Here is a 20,573-nt window from a genome sequence, read left to right as displayed (position 1 = left end):
AGAGAGAGAGAGAGAGAGAGAGAGAGAGAGAGAGAGAGAGAGAGAGAGAGAGAGAGAGAGAGAGAGAGAGCGCGAAAGGTTTGAAAGGGTTTCGGTGGTCCCATGGCTATACTATCCTCTGTGCTGCTGAGTGACTCATGAATATTCTCTGATCGCCCTCCTGTTCCCCATGTAAATCTAACCAGTAACTCCAAACATGTTATCTGTGCATATGCTGAAATGGTCCTTTGTCTCTTTTTCCTTTTGTCAGTTTCACTGTTCAACCCCATCAATCTGCCACTCCTCCATCTCTCTCTTTGTAGTTATTGGGGACTTAAGTGCAGGCTTTGACTGCAGAGTAGTGGATGAGATGGGTTACCGAGGCAAAGGTCTTTGGGTATGCAGTGGTATTGTGATCCCACTCTGTGTGTGTCATGTTTGGAGAACTGCAGTGCACACTTTACTGGCAGCTGTGTTGTCGTGGATTCTCCTCTTTTAACCTACGTCACATTTCAGTCTGGGTCACAGACAGCACGCAAACCAATTCTTCACAAACACAGACAAATGCTGAAAAATAGTTATATCTGTATAGCATGTCCTTGTGATAGTTAACAATTAAACTCCTGTGGACTCTGCATTGACAAATCTGCATTTACACGTAGCGTTAAACAGTATCTCTCTCATGATCTACTGTCAAGCCTGTTCAATTTCAAAAACATTTTGATTTCGCCGAACCATGGAGTTTTTTCTTCCCTGTCCTGTTGTAATCAGCCTTGAAAAATTAGTTCTAGAGCTGGCTGAGAGGACTGTCCAAAAATGATATCTCCTTCAATGTGAAGCACAATTCTCAGTAATGCTGAGAACTTTCATTTGTGCATTCTTAAAGCATAGAGATGCTATGCTTTGATGTACACTGCACAAGCATCATTGTCATTTCTTTGGTGGCTCTTTACTCTGAAGAATCTGGAGGATTGACACTTTCATGAAGACTCTCTCACTTCCTGATGGGACAATAGTGATGCATTTTCCCAATCAGACTGGTTTGTTGTAGTGTTAGGCAACCACAAAATTCCGACAATACCAAACTAGTGACTCGCGCTTACGTCATGACTGCCACACTTTGGTTCGTCATGATTTTGAGTGGTTTGAATGAATGATTGTTTGATTTGGTGATTCGGGTATTGGTCAGCATGACGTAGATTGACGTTTTGGTTTAGATGGGGTGACTATAACGCCAAAATGTAACCTATAACATGCTGCACATACTTCTGTCAATGTAAATATCATATAAGATCAAAAAAGGGAGTTCCCATGTTAATAGTACCAGGGCGCTCTTTTCATAAGTAGGATTATTGAGTGGACCCAGAAGCTCTGAATTTTCTTTCTTTTTTTTTTATTTAACTGGTGACATAATTTGCTAATATATATCAGCTGTATTGTATTTTCAGTCAGTAACTGATTAAAGTTTATTTTAAATGTGCAGCTTCCTGCGCATGAGCTGATGTCATTACATATATATATATTTGGTTTTTTGGTCACCGTCATTAAACACAAGTTCTGTGATAAATAGACAATCTTGTTTCATTTTTAGAAATGACACTTTGCAAATGCAATAGGGGAAAATACTATGCTCAGTATTGCAATATTATGCTGTGTTGTGCTGATGATTCATTAGTATTTTGTGGAATCTCACTCTGGCATATCGCATGGATAATAATGTGTAATGTGAGCGAAACATTTCTAATAATGGTTATACTTTTCAATGCAGTATATCAGTGGATAGGCCACGGAAATGAACACTTCATGTGTTGGTTTAAATGACCTTTAATCAAAATTAGTAATCATGCAAATGAACAGGCCATGTGGGTGTGCTTGTTATTCAGTGTCTCGGAATAGAGAAGGTAGAGAGAAGAGTTTGTTTTGGTCTTTTGAAGGAGAAGCCAATTGTCAGCCACATGTCCACAGCATTGCGTAATCGGCAACAGAATTCAAGCAGCGAGTTCTGGATATTTTTTTTTTTTTTTGCAATAGAACATCTGTGTTGTAACAGAAGTGTTTTGAGCAACTGAAACAGCTTTTAAGTTTTGTTTGTGGCATGTGGTCCATTAGGGATCTTTCATTATTGCTTTCCTTTGATTTATTTTTCATAATGTTAAGTGCTTAAGAATAAATGGTATTTTGAATCAATGTTCTTTTTTGTAAACAGTGGGTGTTAAGGCTGCGTTTAATTTAGAAAGACCGTTTCAGCACAGGAAACTAAGGTGTCATGCATATGTGAAGAAAGAAAGCGACTTTAAAAGAACGAAACCACACTCTGTCTGTCTCCACCTTCTATCTTAATTAAATTGAAGAAAATCGGATCAACAGAAAGAGCGAGTGGAATTCGGTAAACATTTTAATGACTTAAATTAGGAAGGTTTGTGTGAATATGTGAGTTTTAGTAGTGAGTTTTCTTGTGCATTTTCTGTGCTCATAAATTGGTTCAAGTTCTTTTCTTTAGTTTTGTTTTCATTGTATTGGTACTCGTTTGTTCAGTCTGATGCTGTTGATGATTCAGTGCCTAATAAAATGGGTACATTTATGAAGGGATGAATTCCTCTCTAAGACTTTAAACTGTGACCTTGAAGCTTTGGAGGCATTTCTCAGACAAAGTGCCGATTGAAAAGGTTTGAGTTTAATAGACCTTCTCCATGGGCACGATGGCTTTCCTGAGTCTGTGACAGTAATGTTAAACAGTGCTTTTTTTTTTTTTTCCTTCATGCCCGCTGACAACCCAACATTGCATCATTTCACTTGGCCCTCTTAGTCTGTTCTAGTAACTATCCGGTTCTCAATACATTCAGAAAAAAAAACAGCGTGATTAAAGAAGAGGGATTTAGAGCCCAGTGCAGCAGTGCCTCTCTAAGCTACTGCGGAGATCTCTATGTGCTACCCCTCTGGCTTAAAGTGGTATGTGTTTGTATATCTCTTTTTCTCGCTCATAACTGTAGTGTTTGATAAGTTATTTACGGCTCATGTGGCAAAGATTTCGTAAATATATAAATAAAGCTGTCACACCCTGTCATATTTCAAACTTTTGAATAAGTTTTAAAAGCATTAGGATAAATAGGTGTGTGAGTGAACACAAGCTTACAGAGGGAGGAGTCCGTCCGTTGTTGTGCAGCGTTGAGTTTTAGTCGGCAACCTAAACTGTATTCAAGGAGATTGGGTTAAAAGAGCGTCATGCTTTGGTCTGTGTCTACTGGACTTGTCTACTACTATTTTTTATGTTCTAATCAGCATCTACACTGGTGAGTATGGCAACCTGTCGTCAACTGTTTCTTTTTTTTTTTCCTTTCTTTCAAGGGCAGGTGATTGTACAATAATTTTGTACAACTGCTCAGATTTATGCTAAGAAGTAACTGTACTGATTATTTATCCCGCATTGTCCAGTAGGACAACTTGTACCTTTTTTTTCCCGATTTCCCAGAGTACCAGTTAAAACCATGCCGGCTAAATAAAGAAAAAAAAAAACTCACCTCCTCTTAGAAACATGTGAAAATGAAAATAAAATAGGAGGAAACCTGTTAAACCGTACACATTTTGGCGTAGGAAGTAAGTTGAGGTAAAGACATGAAGATTGTTGTCAGTGTCATTTGATTTGTTTATGGGTAAATTTACTTCTCTTTTCCTGTAAATCCTAGTTTATACAATGTGTTCCCCTGTTGGTGAAGTGGTTCAGTATGTATTTGTTTCAAATCCGGTCAGGAAAGATTTTGAAAAGACATGTCGTTGCAACATTTGGGGTGTGGATGGCTAGACAGGTATATGCTCCTTTGTCTTCCTCCAAGTGAATGTGACAGATGAAGGGAGGGCTTGGTGCAGCAGTTTATGAATGAAACGTTAGAAATATTCTCATATGGTAAAGAAGAATGACAGAAAAAAATCTATATTTGGATGAAAGAGCAATGTTTGGATTTTGGGAAGGCATTAACATGTGTTGAGTGTTATGGTGTGGTAATTTCATGACGTTGTCTTAGTGTGTGGAACAACAAAGGTGTTGATCTAACTACTATTTCAGCTGCTGACGTGTGCAGACAGGTACCAAGCTTACACCCACTGTACAGTTGGTTATAAAGTGTACCAGAGTTTCAGAACCTGATTCATGTCAAACACTAAACGCTTAGTACACACAACAGGTTTGCATTAAACAGAAAGTGATTTAACTTTCCGGACACAGTTTTCCTTGTGTCGTAAAACTGGTCATTCTAACATTGAACTCTTTTACTTTGAACCTGTGTGCTATCTGTATCTCTTAGTGCTTTTCGAAGTCATTTTTGAGACAAATGAGATGTTATCATCTCTCCAGTCCGTTAAGGACTGTGCATTAGATAGAAGTATTCTTTATCTTGTCTGGTAAAAACTCTGTTGCTGTCAGGACTTTGACAGTCAGTAAAGGGAAGAGAAAGTTTCCCAAGTACCATGTGTCATTGGTAGGTTGACCTCTTGTTGACGTAAACAGTGTTTGCAGAAGTGCTCTGTTGAGTTGACAGAATAGTTGCTTTGATAGAATAATTTGTCATTTCCACGCATGCTGTAGGTGATTAGCATGTGTTCCTGTGGCCAGTTTATTAGAGGAAGAGGGTAGCATTTTATTTTTAGATATTTCATGCATCAGAACACACTGAAGTCTTTGAACAGTCGTGCTGACCCAAAGTGAACCCCTGTTTTTTCCCTTACAGAGTAGATATTCCACTCTGTTCCATGCCTTTCCTCTTAAGTCATATGAATGGGTGGATGAGTCATGAATCATAAGAATGGATGCATCTCAACAATGTTTCAGACATGAGGAATTTGGAATGTTTGCCTTTTATTGACCACAGACTATTCATTGCATTGTTTTTCGACGGATGTCCTTCAAATTATGTTAACTGATACAGAGCACTGTTTATCTAAGGCAGTGCTGGTGTTAATATTCATCGCAGCCAGAGTAACTCTGAGGACTAATTAAAGGATCTTTCAGGACATTAGAACATCACAGCACAACGAAGAGAGAAGTTGAAGGGCCTTAATCTGAACATAACTCAGAATGAAATTGATTGAATATGTGCGTGCAGATTTTATACAGAGGAAAGAATTTATTTTGATTATTATGTTCCTGGCAGAGGCAGGTAAGCGTTGGTTACTATGGTAACCAGAATGTTGAATTCTGAAGCAAGGTCATGTCCCGAAATTAGCTATTTCCCTGACTGCCCCCCCCCCCCCCCTATTCAGTTTCCATCAAATTCTTGTGAGTCACCCTTACAAAGTTGCATGCCTGACAGCACAGAACTTTTTTTTTTTTTTTAAATGTGCTCAGGGAAGTTTGAGAGAAAAATGATCGAAAATACTGGAATCTCATTCCAGCATGAGGAAGGTGCTTACTGCATATCTATGGAGGAAATTCAGCTCTCCTATTCAGCACTAAGGGCAAGAGGGTCAGCTTTAGTAGCTGACAAAGTAGGTTTTAAATGAGCTATCTTGTCCCTTACCTCCAGTTACATAATTTGTTACTTTATAGTACATTGTCTCTGCTCTTATTTGGTCTCTGTACTCTTTCGCATGATCGATTGAGTCCCTGGCTCTGTGATCATGAAGAGCAGTGACAGATTTGTTCGGCCTGGTCTGTTGGTCTGCACTTCCAGAGCAGTTGCTTCAGTACCTGTATATTTCAGTGATGGACCAGCTCCAGTCTCATTTACTGACCAGACGAGTGCAGCACTTCCCTGTGGAGGACTTAATAAACTTACTGAACATAAAGCTGTCAGACAGAACCTCTTCTCTGATTTTGCCTTTCAGCTTTATATTTACAAGCTCCTCACTCTTAGAGTTAAAATGACAATAAGGCAGAAGAAGACTGCAAAATGATACAGAATATGTTTGAAAGAGGACATCTTTGTGCAGGTTAATAAGTTAACGTCCACATGCTTTGCTTTAACGGAGTGCTGGCTCTTGATTGGTACAGAGATCCGTAGTGTGGCCCAGAGCGGGACGTTTTAATGAGAGGCAGCTGACTGGGCCCTCTACAGCTGTCCTGAGATCTAACACAGAGGTCTACTCATTTAGCTTGTACTCTTTTACTAGATATAGGCAAGCATGCACAGGAACAGCGTGCGGTTACTCAAGTGAACCCACACGCCCAGACACACATTCCAGCACATACATACTAAAACACAACAGTATACTTAATGGTTACACCAGTTAGCCCAAGGTGACTCTCTCTGTCCCTCTCATGTACAAAAATTGACATATCAGGAAATAATTGCAGCCCAAGTTAATCTGTCAGGTCAGTGAAATGCCTCTTAAGGTTTCTTGTTTTTTGAAGCGGACGAATGTCTTAGAAAGACAGTGAAAGTCAGAAGCCAGTTTTAGCAGCATACCGTGGGACATTTTTGTACCGCTTTTTTTTTTTTTTTTTTCCTTTTTTTTAAATTCTTGTGAGAGCTGGTGTTGTCGTTGTGGTAGTATAAATAGTCTGGTATTTCCCTATTTTTTTTTTCCAAGTTTGTTAGGATACAAGCCTTGAATCATGCTAGTATTGCAAAGTATTGCAAAGACGTTCTGTTTTGAGCACAAGCTAATTTAAAAGAATTTTCCAGGTTTGTAAGTTATCTATCTTCTGCCACTTAAAATTCCTCATTTGCTGCATTCTGATCTTGTTAATGATATGACCAAGTTTTGTTTTTGTTTTTGTTTTTTCCTTAGCGGTTGATGTATTTGTGTGAGGAAGAAAAGTGTGTGCCCTTTTGTTGGTCACAGAACCTTTTAAGGGATTTTTAAGGGACTTTATCAGTGCGGCTTCCTCATAATTGGCATGTTGATTTCATTTATGATACAGACAGTATTTTTGTAAAAATATGTATGTGCACAGAACACAGAATTCTGTTTAAACTTCCTCAAGGTAAGACAGAGCTTACAGCTTTTAAGTAAAACGGTTGTGTGAGAACACTCTGAATAGATGATTTACCCACGTAATAAAACTCACGTAATCTGACTGTCAATATTATGTTAATGATTAGTAGATGTCATGGGACCTGAAACACAAGGGCCACCTTCATTTGTGCTGCACTCTGGGTAAATAACCTGTGACTTACCTCAGCACGAATATAGTATGAGTGCACTGTGGCTATATGTATTCATACTATAAAGGGACAAAAGTGAGGTGTTTGGTCAGTTATACAGTCCTGTTTAAATACTTGTGTGGCTTTAAGATGAAACTTTACACATTTGCTTGTAAGGCATTCCTGTGTGTGTGTGTGTGTGTGTGTGTGTGTGTGTGTGTGTGTGTCTGTACATACATATGCACACACTGATCATTGAGACTTCTTATAAAATGTCCTAACTATCCTGTAGGGCAAAGCTGTTTGGCTCAATTTAACCTTGGGCCATCTGTCATTGTATGCTTGGAGTATGTGCAGTACTGTTGATAAGCCTGTGCTGTCATGAGTTTGACGAATGCTCTGTGTTTTAAATCAAAATGTTAAGGTAAGGTGCACCTTTATGTATGATGGAACTATACATTTCTCTCTCTCTCCCTCTCTCTCTCTCAGCTCTTGGCAGCAGCCCCGGTGAGCGTGGCAGCCATAGTGAAAGAGTTCATCGTGGATCCAGAGGTAGTGATAGCTGCACGCGAGTAAATGGCAAAAGCTTGGGTCCTCGCCCACCATTGCCTCCCAAACCACGAGGTATGTGCGCTCGCGCTCTCTCTCTCTCTCTCTCTCTCTTTCTCTCTCTCGCTCGCTATTTTTCTCACACACAGGTCAGCTTGTCAGATATTTTTATGCTCATGGAAACATGTGGCCCACACATTGCCACAAGACACACAGACACAGGGATGCACATACACACACACACACACACACACATACACACACACACACACACACACACACACACATACACACACACACACACACACACATGCGATTGCGATATCTGAAAAGTACTAAAGTACTGCTGCTGACCTAAGGTTTCACTTAACTGACTGCAAACACCAGCTCTAAACAGGGTTTTCCTTTATTTGAAACGTGGGGAGAATGTACCAGAGTCATTCTGGGTTTAGGCATCTGGAGATCCACAAACTACTTTTCAGAGTTAGTTGGATTGGATTAGTACACAACCATGGAACATGAACAAATTAGTTGAGGACTGTTCACCCACTCATTCTGCTGAAGACCTTTCAGCCTCAGACCAGCTTTTGGATCACAGACAGCCTATCATTAACGAAGCCCAGATTCTCAAGAAACGCCTATTCACAAGTGTGTGCTCAGCCAGCTGCCGTCATTATTACTTTGATGATAGAATGTCAGTGTACCTCCATATCACAACTGTTTAGGGGTAAGAAGGACTGTCATTCAGAAGCACTGAAATAAAAGGATTTAAAATGATAGAATGGCCACAGAAATGAAATGAAATGAAATTAGATACAGATTAAATACTTGTGAAACCATTTTCTTTGGTGATTGAGAGTGGCACATCTCATGCATCTTAGTTATTTCCTGGTTCAGGAGTTCAGTGAGGGCCTGTTCCCGTGTTTCAGAAAGCAGTGCTGCCACCGTGTGTTCATTCACACAAAGTGAACGTGCATGTTATAATGTAAAAGTATGTTTAAAAATCTTCAGGGACAATTGAAATGTTCTCAGCAGTGCCTTTAACAGAGAGACTTTTGTCTGGCATGTGTTGTTTTTGGATTTTTTTTATCTCAAAGAAGTTCCAAAGCTTCAGTTCAGGGTTAAAAACATGGTAGGTTTGCAAGCTATAACATTGCGATGTTATGTAAGAAGTGCGTGATATCTCCCCACCACTAAAATATGCTTGCACTACCCATATTTGTGTTATGACATTTGCAGAACATCGAGATGCGTCCAGCCCTGCTCCATAGACCCTACCTTTTAATCCACTTCTGTTTGCCCATATTGCTCGAGGTCAAAGTGTTCCATCTCTGTTCTCTCTGTCTCTCTCTTCAGTGCCTCCTAAGCCAGCAAGTCTACAGAGTCCAGTGACAAAGCCACACAGCCCATTGTGTAGGACTCCACCACCCCAACCCAAAATGGAGGAAAGTGGAGGAGGGGGAGGAGGAGGGGGAGGAGGGAAGGGGAGAGTGTCAAACCTCATCAGTCGCTTTGAGGAGAGCAGGTATAGATTTTTGTCAGGGCCTTATGAGTCAGGGCCTGGGGGTTTTAGCTGTGATGACATTCTGGTCGCACGGCAATGAATGGTTAAGCTGAAGCAATTCTTGTTGCCGCTCTTTCATCACTGGAATTCTCCAGTGGGAGTTAAAACTGTTAACGTATTTAGTGGTGCAAAACGCGGTTTAATACATCTTGTTAGCGAGAATGCTACGATAAAAGCAATTTATAAGTACAAAAATTTTGTAATGTCAGTTTTATTTGATGAAGATGTATAAATGTCAAAGCGAATTGATTATTTTTTTTTATATTTCTTAAGGTTTTGCAATAATTAAGTCAAAGCAACAAAAAAAAAAAAAGAAAAAAAAGAGGAAGTTTTAACAGTTCCTGAAAGATCATTTACTTGTTTCTAAAGAAGCAAGTTTGTTCGACAAGGGACAGAAATTATTAGGTTCACAGAACGCGAGTTACTGAAGGATGACGAGATTAAATCAAAGCAAAAAACCAGTGTTTTCAACTGTGACTGAGAACAGACAGCTGCTTAATGAAACGCAAGAGGTAGGATATTATCATATGGTAGAATGCTCTACCTAATACTGTATGCTGTTCAGACTGGCAGTTTGGTTAAGTATCTTTTTAAATTGAGTTGAGTTGTTGAAATTGTACAAACTGAAAATATTCAGTTTAAACACTTCAACACTTCAAGGGGTGCTTGTGTGTTACAGTTTGCTGTTGATTACTTATATTGTGTATTTGTGGGATCAATATTTGATTTGTTTTCTTTTCTGTGGAAGACAACTGTCTTATGTTATATACACTGTCGTCAGTCACTGTTGTTGTTGTAGAGATGTTAGCTGTAAAATTGTTCCTGAAGTAGAGGCCAATAGAGGGGAAAGCAATAATGTGTTAGAGAAAGCTTTAATTGTCTATGGACAGGGTTGTGAAGAGGGCACCCTCAAAATCTCATTCTAAGAGACTAGTGTTTTTTTGTCGATGATTGCTAAGGTATGCATCAGATTATGGTAGCGCTGATTCTAGATCAGAAGTCTCAGATGGCTGCCAGGAGAACTTAAATATAGCTAGAGTAAAAGTAAGCGTTACATAGTTTGCATGAAGCAACATGTATTACAGAACTCAGGGTCGGATTCTTATCACTCACTCGGCCAGATGTGACTTTATTCAGAGCTACAGTGAGTGACTCAGTGTAGCCCAAATCAACTGCCTACCACGAGAAGTCAGTGTACACTCTTCCTTGAGAGATCTGGCCCTGTTCTTCCTCTATAAATAATATGCACTCATCCTGTTGTTTGTGTGGGTGACATTTAGCTCAGTGTGTCTGTGTCGTGTGTGTGTGTGTGTGTGTGTGTGTGTGTGTGTATGCAAAACATTCAGGGCTGTTCCTGTTGCCGGTAATGTGTGGCAGATAGAAAGGGGAGCTGCGTGGGGGGGGGGGGGGGGGGGAGGCTTGCTGAGCTCCAGAGAACAGCTGCTTATGTTGTCTGCATTTGCCTGTATCTATTTAGTAAAAAAAAAACCGTGACCACAACACAACTGTTGGATATTGAATTTCAGGCAAACAAGGGTAACAATGGAGGTATCTTTGTTCTCGTTGCTTGTGAGGTTTGGTTTGAAAACTTCATCGAAATGCAGTATATGTTTATATATGCTACTGAACTTTTCACTCTTGCCTTTTCAAATTTTCAAAACTGTTTCCACTGCTCTGTTGTCAATATATTGTTAGCAGTACTCATTTTCTTACTCAGCAATCAGTTCTCAGCCTGGGACATCCTAATGATTTTACGTGATTCAGTTCCTTTGGTTTTTCGCTAGTTCTGGTCTTTAGAAGATTAACTTCTACCATATCATTCTGAAACTTGCCATTCCCTCCTCCACCCTGCAGGAAGGACTGTCTGATCCACAGGGCAGGTGGGACACAGGCAGGGAAGCAGCTGTAGGGCTGGAGGATGTGTGTGTGTGTGTGTGTGTGCGTGTGTGTGCGTGTGTGTGTGTGTGTGTGTGTGTGTGTGTGTGTGTGTGTGTGTGTGTGTGTGTGTCTGTGTGTGTGTGTGTCTGCCTGTCAGTCCGTCTGTCTGTGTCTCTGTGTGTGTGTGTGTGTGTGTGTGTGTCTGCCTGTCAGTCTGCCTCTCAGTCTGTCTGTCAGTCTGTCTGTCTGTGTCTCTCTGTGTGTGTGTGTTTGTGTGTGTGTGTGTGTGTCTGCCTGTCAGTCTGTCTGTCTGTCTGTGTCTCTGTGTGTGTGCGTGTGTGTGTGTTTGTGTGTTTGTGCGTGTGTATGTTTGCATTTATGTTTGTATGTGTGTACACATGCATGCACAGAGGCACGGAAGTGCACGCCTGTATATGTGTGTGTTAGTGTTTGCAGACTGTAAAAGTCTGCTCAGTTTGTCTCAGTACTCGCTCACAGTGTATGTAGGTAGACTTGGTCAATGACCACTGTTAACTATAGGTATGGTTTGGCAAGTAGCAGTTTTGTGTGTGTTTGTCAACACGTGTGCATTCACATGCACTCACACACAATCTAATCATAGAAGTAGAGTTCGTTCCTTTCCTTCTCCAGCAAAAGACCATAACATACTAGCGCTTCTGGTGTTTGACAGTTCTCATACAACCAAAATACTAGTTTTTGTGAGGGTCAGATTTTGATACGTTTGCTCCTATAACATCTGCGTTTTCATCCAGAAACTTTGAGAGTTAAGCAGAGAGAGAGACAGAGAGAGTGAGTAAGTGTGCGTGTGTGTAAGAGGGAGAGAAAGAGTGAGAGACTGAGTGCATGTTGGCACACATTCAGAAGTAGGGCAGAGGGGTATCTCTGGGGATTCAGTGCAGTGGCGTTCAACCTCTCCTCTCTTCCTCCTGCCTCTCCCCGTGCCTCCCATCCTCCTCCTCCCCTCTTTTCCTTTAGTCCTCCCCTAACCTGCACACGCTCACACCTCCACTGCCAACACATGCTATATAGTCTCACAAGCGGAGGAAGTTTGTACATCTCGGCTGGTGTATTTTTAACTCTGACACACACACGCATATACGTAGACACACACTCTCCAATCAGTTAGCAGTCAAAGATAGCAGTCATTTACTGGTCAGCTGGACAAAGTCCTTTTTTTGACTGGCTTAGGTAGCGCTCCTTGTCCTCCGCTGACGTGCTCTCGCTTACCGTCTCTCTCTATTTCTCTCTCTCTCTCTCTCTCTCTCTCACTGTCGCTCTCGCTCTCTCTCTCTCTCTCTTTTTTTTTTTATCTCACACATACAGCCACACAGAGAGCAGGAAGGAGGGTTCTCCGCTCAAGCAGCACAGTAGATCGCCCAACTGCAGCCCTTCTCACAGGATTTGCCCGCGGCCGCCGGAGCCTAAAGAACGACGCAAGTTTCTGGGCACGAACGCGAGTGCTGCGGGCGATGCACACAAACCCGCGGCCAATGGGGATTTAGCCCAGATGGATAAGGACAGAGACAGAAATGGAGACACAGAAACACAGAGGACAGATATGGCCCTGGTGAACGGTGATGCCGGGGAGGATTATGTGGACACTCAGAGTGCTCTCTCCCAAAGCCATATACACAGTACTGAGCCGGAGTATGAACAAATACAGGTGGAGGAAAAAGAGGAGGAAGAGATGAGTCAAGAAGACTGGCAACATGACCAGAGGACAGAGGACACAAACGTGGAGAAGAAGGTAAGGATTTCTGTGTCTGTATGCATGGGGGGGGAAGGTGGATATAAGAGTAAAAACAGATCACTGCAGTTCACTATAGTTTTCTTCAATGTGTCTTACATTTATCTAAATTACAAAGTTCAATGTCTTGTGGTGTGTGTTTATGGGGGTGTGTGTGTGTATATGTGTATGTGTATGTGTATGTGTGTGTTAGTGTGTGTGTGTGTGTGTGTGTGTGTGTGTGTGTGTGTGTGTGTGTGTGTAGGATCAAATGTATGCCTTGTGGAAATAATACTGTGTGAATGCGTGTGGGTGTGTTGTGGTGTGTTCGTAGAGACGGGGTCAGACATTTGACACCTTATGTCTAGTAAAGCCACAGCATGTGCTGCCTCATCTCAAGGGTTCACAGGCTGTTGCTAACATTAGAGCCTTTAAATGAGAAACCTTTGTCCCCCGCCCTCTCCCCCTTCCCCTCTCTCGCTCTCTCTCTCTCTCTCTCTCTCTCTTTCTCATGAAGGATTGTCTAGAACATAGTTGCTACACCACGTTGTTGAAACACTTGAGTTATTAATGTAAGTGTTGTTAGGTAAAGGATCTCACAGTAAGCTGTGAGTAACCAAAAGCTCACACTGAACAAGAGCTTCAGTTTTCTACCTCTTCTCTGATGACCAGAGTTATGGCTTGCAGCAAGAATATGTAATGTTACATCTTGCCTCAAAATCAGGGCCAAAGCTTTAAATATATTTTTGATTATACTGCATATCAGATCAGGCTAGTTTAAACGATATCTTTAATGAAATAATGTTGAATTAGAGTAAAAGTGTTGAATATATGTGTTCTTTGAGACCATGTTCAATGCAAATTTCATACAGACCATTGTTTACCAGCACAGTAAGGTCTCCTGTGTGAGATGGAGCTTATCTCTGTTTATGCAGGATAAATTCTGTGGTTATTTAAATGCAGAACCACTTAGTGCGTGTGGTAGAAGCTATTTTAATAGGGTTTCCCTATGGGAGAAGTTCTGTCTCAGAAGCTAGAATTTGGTTATTTATTTGAACACATTTGGCTATTTATTGTATCAATGGCTTCCCCCACAAATATAGTCAATGATATAATCAGTTAATAATGCCTTTGACATTAAGATTAGTGATATAAAAAATTAAGAAATGCATAGCATAAATACGTCCCAATGACTTAATTATTCCCTAAAGCAATTGAAATGTCAACAAACTGGCAAAAATGAAGTGTGTAATCATTGTAAAATTGTACATTTGTACCGTGTAATTGCTTTCTTTGCCATCCAATTTTTTTGTTATACTACGTCTCTGAGAATACTCAAGAGGCCAGCATGGCGTCCTGACCTGTCTTCCCCTGTACTCTATGCTGTCAACATCATTCCCTCCTAAGTTGTCTTTACTGGTTTCCGCTTTCCCACCCTGTCATTTCCTGTCTTCTCTACCATCTTTACACCATGTTACCTCCATGCATATCAGTGTCCAGCAACTTTGCAACAGCCAACCTCTGTTAGAGTACAACAGCCACATCAGTCCGACTCATCAGACCATATGCAGTAAAAGTTATGACACCTGTATGTAGAAAAACTAGAGAAATAACCGCTCTCTGAATGGGTGTGCTGATGTACAGGAGACAGATTCATTGCCTGTTAAAGGTCATATGGGCTGTGTCTGTGGTTTGTGATCGGGAGAGATTAGACAGTTTAAAATGCTGACGGTTAATAAAGTGCTGTGCTTTGTCTCGTCTACAACAGGAAACTCTCCTGACAGACCTCTGGCCTCACAGTGGCGTGGTGTATGTGTGTTGTGAGTGTTAGAATTCAGACAGGATTATACCTACCTCCGTCACTAAATAGGAACAGCAGCGTATTTTTGTTTTTCTGTTTTCTTGTGTGTGTGTGTGTGTGTGTGTTTGTTCAGAGGGTCTGTGTGGGAGCATACAAAATAAGGCTTTGACTGTCACCTTTGTGTTTTGGGTTAAATTCAATTTAGCTATCCCACACAGCTAAGTTAAATTCTGTGTCGGGCTCAAATTGAAACTAAATTTGTGTAAAAAGGTACTTGAGAATTTAAATTCTTTGCAAAGAAGTAAGGAGTACCTTAACTTAAAAGCTCTCTACGAAAAAAGACTTGAAGTATTTTGAAGTAGCTGGAGGTTTTCATTCATGGTGGACAATATTGTGTCTATATTTAAGTGTCTCAAGAGGTTCTTCTTCAGATTAGTCATTACTCCATTGATTAGCATAAATAGGCTCTGTCGACGTGATCTTAAAGCAGTTCTACTGGCTCTGTTCTCAGGTGAAGGAAACTAACGAGCAGAAACTTTATAATATAGCCAATGAGCTCCTACAGACAGAGAGGGCCTACGTCCTAAGATTGGACCTCTTAGACAAGGTAAGTCTGATAATCCAGAGTAACTTCATTTAATTGCAAAGTGCTGTAAGAAAGTGTTTTTTGTTGTTGTTGTGGTTATTGTTTTATCACCATTCTCAGTACTACGGAGGAAATATATAATTCATAGGAGAGCAGACTGTATTTAAATTTCTTATTACTGACTGAGAGAAAGTTTGAGTGACAGTTTTTGATGTAATTGCAAATCTGAATGATTCTAAACAGCAAATTTTCCGTTTAGAATCTAACAGCATCCTAATACTCCATTTAGATTTAACTGTTTTAGGTGGTACAACTGTAGTTTAGAGTTTATGGAATTAATTCATTTGTGACGGTCAGGCTAAAAGGATTGGATGTTTTATATAATAACAGAGCAGCTTAGTTTTCAAAATAATTCCTGATACCTGTGCGGCGTAGGACAGGGTAACATACATACAAAGCACACAAAACATGAGAAAACACGTTATTCCTTTTGTGCTTCAGCAATTCAATGCCAAGCTAATGGAAGAGGCTGGTAAGGGAACATTCCCAGTGGAGGTAGTGAAGAATATCTTCTCCAACATCTCCTCAATCCATGCCTTTCATAGTGAATTCCTACTGCCTGACCTGGAAAAACGAATGGGAGAGTGGTAAGATGCTTTAAAGTCAAGCCATTAATGAACACCTGCCCCTGCTTTAAAACAAAAATGACTGTAATGCTTTCTAGTAGTTTGAAAATAGAAGTCTGTGGCATAATTCAAGAAGTGAAACCTATAGCTTTATTTTTGAATGACAGAAATAGAGCCAAATGTGATTTGGCCTTGAGCTTTGATGTTTTCTTTGGGGGGGGGGGGGGGTTAACTATGTTACTCACTCATTACTCTTTTAGGGATTCAAAGCCTCGAATTGGTGACATCCTGCAGAAGCTCACACCCTTCCTGAAAATGTATGCTGAGTACATTAGGAACTTTGACAATGCCATGGACTTGTTAAAGCAGTGGACAGACCGCTCCCCACAGTTCAAAGCCATTATACAGGACATACAGGTACGCTAGGTGTAAAAAGGGTGCCAGCCAGAAAATCCAGTGAAAGTCTAGCCATGACCACTGCAAAGGTTTAACAGTTGTCATAGAATACTTATTACAAGGAAAATATTTCCTTGGTTAAATAAAAGCTACAATTTTAATCCCTAGTTACAGATTAATACAGGTATTTGGAGAGCTCCCTAATTATAACTGCATTTACAAAACGAGGAACTCTTTCTTTATTATACTGTAGAAATGAATGGACAGGTTAATTAGTCCAAAGTGATTTGCAAACATAGCAATGACCTGCATGAGATGTGGCCATGGTTTCAGATCTCTCTCTCTCTCTCTCGCTCTGTGTTGGATAGAGCCAAGAAGCCTGTGGGAACCTTACTCTGCAGAATCACATGCTGGAGCCAGTCCAGAGAGTTCCCCGCTATGAGATGCTGCTGAAAGACTATCTTAAGAAGCTACCAGAGGACCACCCGGACTGCAGTGATTCAAAGAGTGAGTCTAGCGACAAACAGCATTTATAGAATACAATTATAGGTTGCACTTACATACATATGATGATGCTGTTCCGCAGTATGTAAATGTACTTGACATAGACCAAAACGGTGCAACACCTTGATTCAACGTAAAAAATATAGTTTTTTGCAGCAGAGGTAGAAACTGATATCGGTTTGAATGGAAAAAGGAAAAATAGCTATAACCTGGCAAAAACTAAACACCATTGCGATGTTTTACAGAGTCTTTGGATATTATCGCTACAGCGGCCACTCATTCCAACACTGCCATCAGCAAATCAGTGAGTAATTCTCTGTTTTCACTCACACATACACACACACACACACAGAGGGAACAATTTGTTGAAGCTTTTCATCTTGATCGCTAATATTGCCATCATCTGTGATGTTCTGTATCTCTCAGGAAAACTTAAAGAAACTTATGGAGATTTATGTGATGCTGGGAGAGGAAGTGGACATTGTGAACCCTTCTAATGAGTTTATTAAGGAGGGCCAAATCCTCAAACTGGCTGCCAGGAACACCTCTTCCATGGAGCGATACCTCTTCCTGGTGAGTAATGATTACGTAGCTTTTATTGTCAGTAGCGCTGGTCTAATCATGACTCCCACAGAAGTTTTACCATCCAAGTCTCTCCTGATGAATTTTTCAGATGTTAGTTTCACCTGTTATTGCTTTTCTTTGGATCATTGTTCTGTGGTATTCATTGCAGTAAAAACATTGACATCCGTTTTTTTCTTCATCTTGTGTTTTCTTTTAAAACCGTCCACAGTTCAACAATATGCTGCTGTACTGCGTTCCCAAGTTCAGTTTGGTGGGACAGAAGTTCACAGTGCGCACGCGTATTGGGATCGAAGGGATGGAGGTAAAGGAGACCTACAATGAGGATTATCCGCACACCTTCCAGGTGTCAGGCAAAGAGAGGATACTGGAGCTGCAGGCCAGGTGAGGAGATTTTGCAAACCATAAAATACTCGTATACATGTTCATATTATCATATTAGTTGTCATTTATGATGCAACATTATCTCTATGGTTCATTGTAGCTCTCAGCAGGACAAAGAGGGCTGGATTAAGGTAAATAAACATTGGGGGGGGGGGGGGTTGCCCTCATTATTGGTTGCCAATGGTACTGGACTATAATATTTTTCTGTCTTTGTCTTACAGTAGCTCTCTTTGTGTTTCTCAGGCTTTCCGGGAAACAATCAACATTTTTCATCAGAAGAATGAGACATTTAAGGCAGCTTCTAAAGATGTGGAGGAAGTATCAGTAAGTATCTTGTTTCATCTTTATCAGATGTCTGTATTGTACAGCATGCATTCTTTTTAAGTATGGAATGTTCCTGAATGTGGAGTAGAATAAGGATGACCAAAGTGCTAAAATACATATGCTTTTCTGAGATCATGAAAGACAATGTAATAGATCAAAACTTTTAAGGGTTTTAAATCTGTTTAATCTGCTTGCAGTTTCAAGGTCAGATCTCCTTGAGTCCTGTCTTAATTCTGTCTAAAGTTTGTTTTTGAAGGTTTGTGTAGGGAGCTCATCTGTTGTCTCTGTGTTTGTCACTCCAAGTTATCAGACCTTGGGAAACGGGCACCTCGCTGGATTCGGGACAATGAGGTGACAATGTGTATGAAGTGCAAGGAGCCTTTCAATGCCATCACCCGCAGACGCCATCACTGTCGAGCTTGTGGTTATGTGAGTAAAATTTTGGAATCTTCTTTTATTTTTGACACCACCTGTACCCAAACAGTGAGGAAACAGCAGTGGCCAGTTCGTTACAGGATCTGTACTATATGTTGACCAAGGTGGCTGGTAGTTCTACTACTGAGATCGATAACCCCAATATATATATTTTTTTTATCATTTCAGGTGGTTTGTTGGAAATGCTCTGACAACAAGGTAGCCCTGGAGTATGACGGAAACAAGATGAATAAAGTGTGTAAGGACTGCTATTCTGTGCTAACAGGCCGCACAGAGGGCGAGGAGAAGGAGGGCAAGAAGAAGGGCATTTTGGAGGTGAGGACACAGATGACGTCAGTGTTATCATGACCTGGGGCAAATGAGTTTTAATGGAATATTTTAAATAAGTGGATAGATGTATGACGTTTTCTGTTTGAAAACACAATTTACCAACTTGACACTATTTGGAAGTTCTCTACACGCTTAAAGTTTTGAAATGGTTTTATAAAAATGAAAGCACTTCAATTCTATAAACACATGTTTAATATGGGTCTTATATCCCTTCACAACAAGGATAAACTTGCTGGCACAAGTATAATCTAAGCTCATTAGCACCTTTTCAAGCAAACGTGTGCTAAAAGTTCTCTGTAAACTATATTGAATTGAATGCAGTTGCGGAAGAAAAAACGGCATCGTCATATACAACATGAGGAGTCAGGGACAGTAAACTGAATCATGGGAACACAGGTGAACTGGTGGTTTGAATATTAAGTTTTCCAGTCTTTCCAGATATACTTGGACTTCAGGAGGGTGAATAGAGTGGTGTCTAAAATTCGGGGATGGGAGTTATTTCAAAATTAGGGGATTACGGGGGATTGTGAATTTATTTCTTTTAACAAATAGCTTTTTCGTTCCTCTCTTAGGTGGCACATCAATTATTTGGGGTCACAGCAGCGTTGCCAGATGTACGATAATTATCATATTTAAAAAAGTCGTTTGTCTCAATAAATGTGTTCTCTGAAATTACGCATTTACGCCTATTTGTTCTCTTGGTTATGACTTGCGTACGATAACTGTCCTCAAAATACGATCACCTTAAGCCTCTGGTACGATACTTTTACATTACCCATCTGGCAACGCTGGGTCACAGCGGAAATTTATTAACAAAATGTACATTTTAAGATGATTAAAATGATATTCTAAGATAACTTTGTTGAATTTTGTTCTGACACATTTCAGATGGGTGACTGTCAACACTTCGGTCTCTTTTTGTTCTCTCTCTCTTTCTCTCTCACAACTAAATCAATTATGTTAGTGTTCTAACAAGATGATTTTGTGAACATGTCCGTGCAAAAAAAGTAATAGCAGAATATATGAATAGATAAACAACATCATAAACATGTAATGGTGATTGGCATTGTAGAATCATGTATGTAATAGATATAGTATGTACTATTGATGATTTAGTATTACAGTCATTCATTGTGTCTCTCCAGCCATGACAGATCTCTCTTCCTGTCTCTCGCTTCCTTTTTCAGATTGAGGCAGCTCAGTTCTCAGGCAGTAGTATAATGTGTGGTTTCCTACAGTACTGTGAAAAAAATAAGCCGTGGCAGAAGGTTTGGTGTGTCATCCCTCAGAAAGAGGCTCTGGTTCTTTATGTGTATGGAGCACCACAGGTGAGAACGTACACTGATTATAGTACCTACACACTTACACCCCCCTGATATACTGACACGTTGAACCACTGGCCTTTTTGGCAGAACTAACTCAATGTCTCTCGAAATTGCTACAGCAGTTGCATTCAGAGTAATATATTTGAGCTGTACGATATTATTTTGAATTGTGTGTGACCATATCCACACATACATACACCCCCTTGTCTCTCTTGAAACTATGCAGGACGTGAAGGCCCAGTCCACCATTCCACTATTAGGATATTCTGTCGAAGACACGCCTAGACCCACTGACCCTCCTGCCAGCTTCAGACTGTCCCAGTCAAAATCCGTCCACAGTTTTGCCGCCGAGAGCGAGGAGCTGAAACAACGGTGGTTGAAAGTGATCCGTGTGGCCGTGACAGGCGAGGTACCCGAATGCCCTCAACCCAGTGAAACAACCACTACAGAAAACACCCAAAACGGCAGTTCAGAAGGAATCTGA

At 40.6% G+C, this 20,573-nt stretch overlaps 1 protein-coding gene across 1 annotated transcript in view; it reads left to right on the top strand.

Annotated features, from left to right (window-relative positions):
* The window catches only part of fgd4a (FYVE, RhoGEF and PH domain containing 4a), a 35,424-nt gene extending 14,851 nt beyond the window's left edge, over positions 1-20,573 (top strand). Inside the window, exons 3-18 of the mRNA XM_030790620.1 lie at positions 7,548-7,682; positions 8,964-9,132; positions 12,394-12,817; positions 15,109-15,204; positions 15,685-15,830; positions 16,070-16,226; positions 16,574-16,712; positions 16,955-17,013; positions 17,136-17,282; positions 17,503-17,675; positions 17,776-17,806; positions 17,919-17,999; positions 18,303-18,428; positions 18,603-18,749; positions 19,952-20,092; positions 20,316-20,573. Coding sequence (XP_030646480.1) covers positions 7,548-7,682; positions 8,964-9,132; positions 12,394-12,817; positions 15,109-15,204; positions 15,685-15,830; positions 16,070-16,226; positions 16,574-16,712; positions 16,955-17,013; positions 17,136-17,282; positions 17,503-17,675; positions 17,776-17,806; positions 17,919-17,999; positions 18,303-18,428; positions 18,603-18,749; positions 19,952-20,092; positions 20,316-20,573 — 2,429 coding nt within the window. The remainder of the gene's footprint in view (positions 1-7,547; positions 7,683-8,963; positions 9,133-12,393; positions 12,818-15,108; positions 15,205-15,684; positions 15,831-16,069; positions 16,227-16,573; positions 16,713-16,954; positions 17,014-17,135; positions 17,283-17,502; positions 17,676-17,775; positions 17,807-17,918; positions 18,000-18,302; positions 18,429-18,602; positions 18,750-19,951; positions 20,093-20,315) is intronic.

The sequence above is a fragment of the Chanos chanos genome, chromosome 13 (genome assembly GCF_902362185.1).
Source record: "Chanos chanos chromosome 13, fChaCha1.1, whole genome shotgun sequence".
NCBI lineage: Eukaryota > Metazoa > Chordata > Actinopteri > Gonorynchiformes > Chanidae > Chanos > Chanos chanos.
This window is presented reverse-complemented; position numbering and strand designations above follow the sequence as displayed.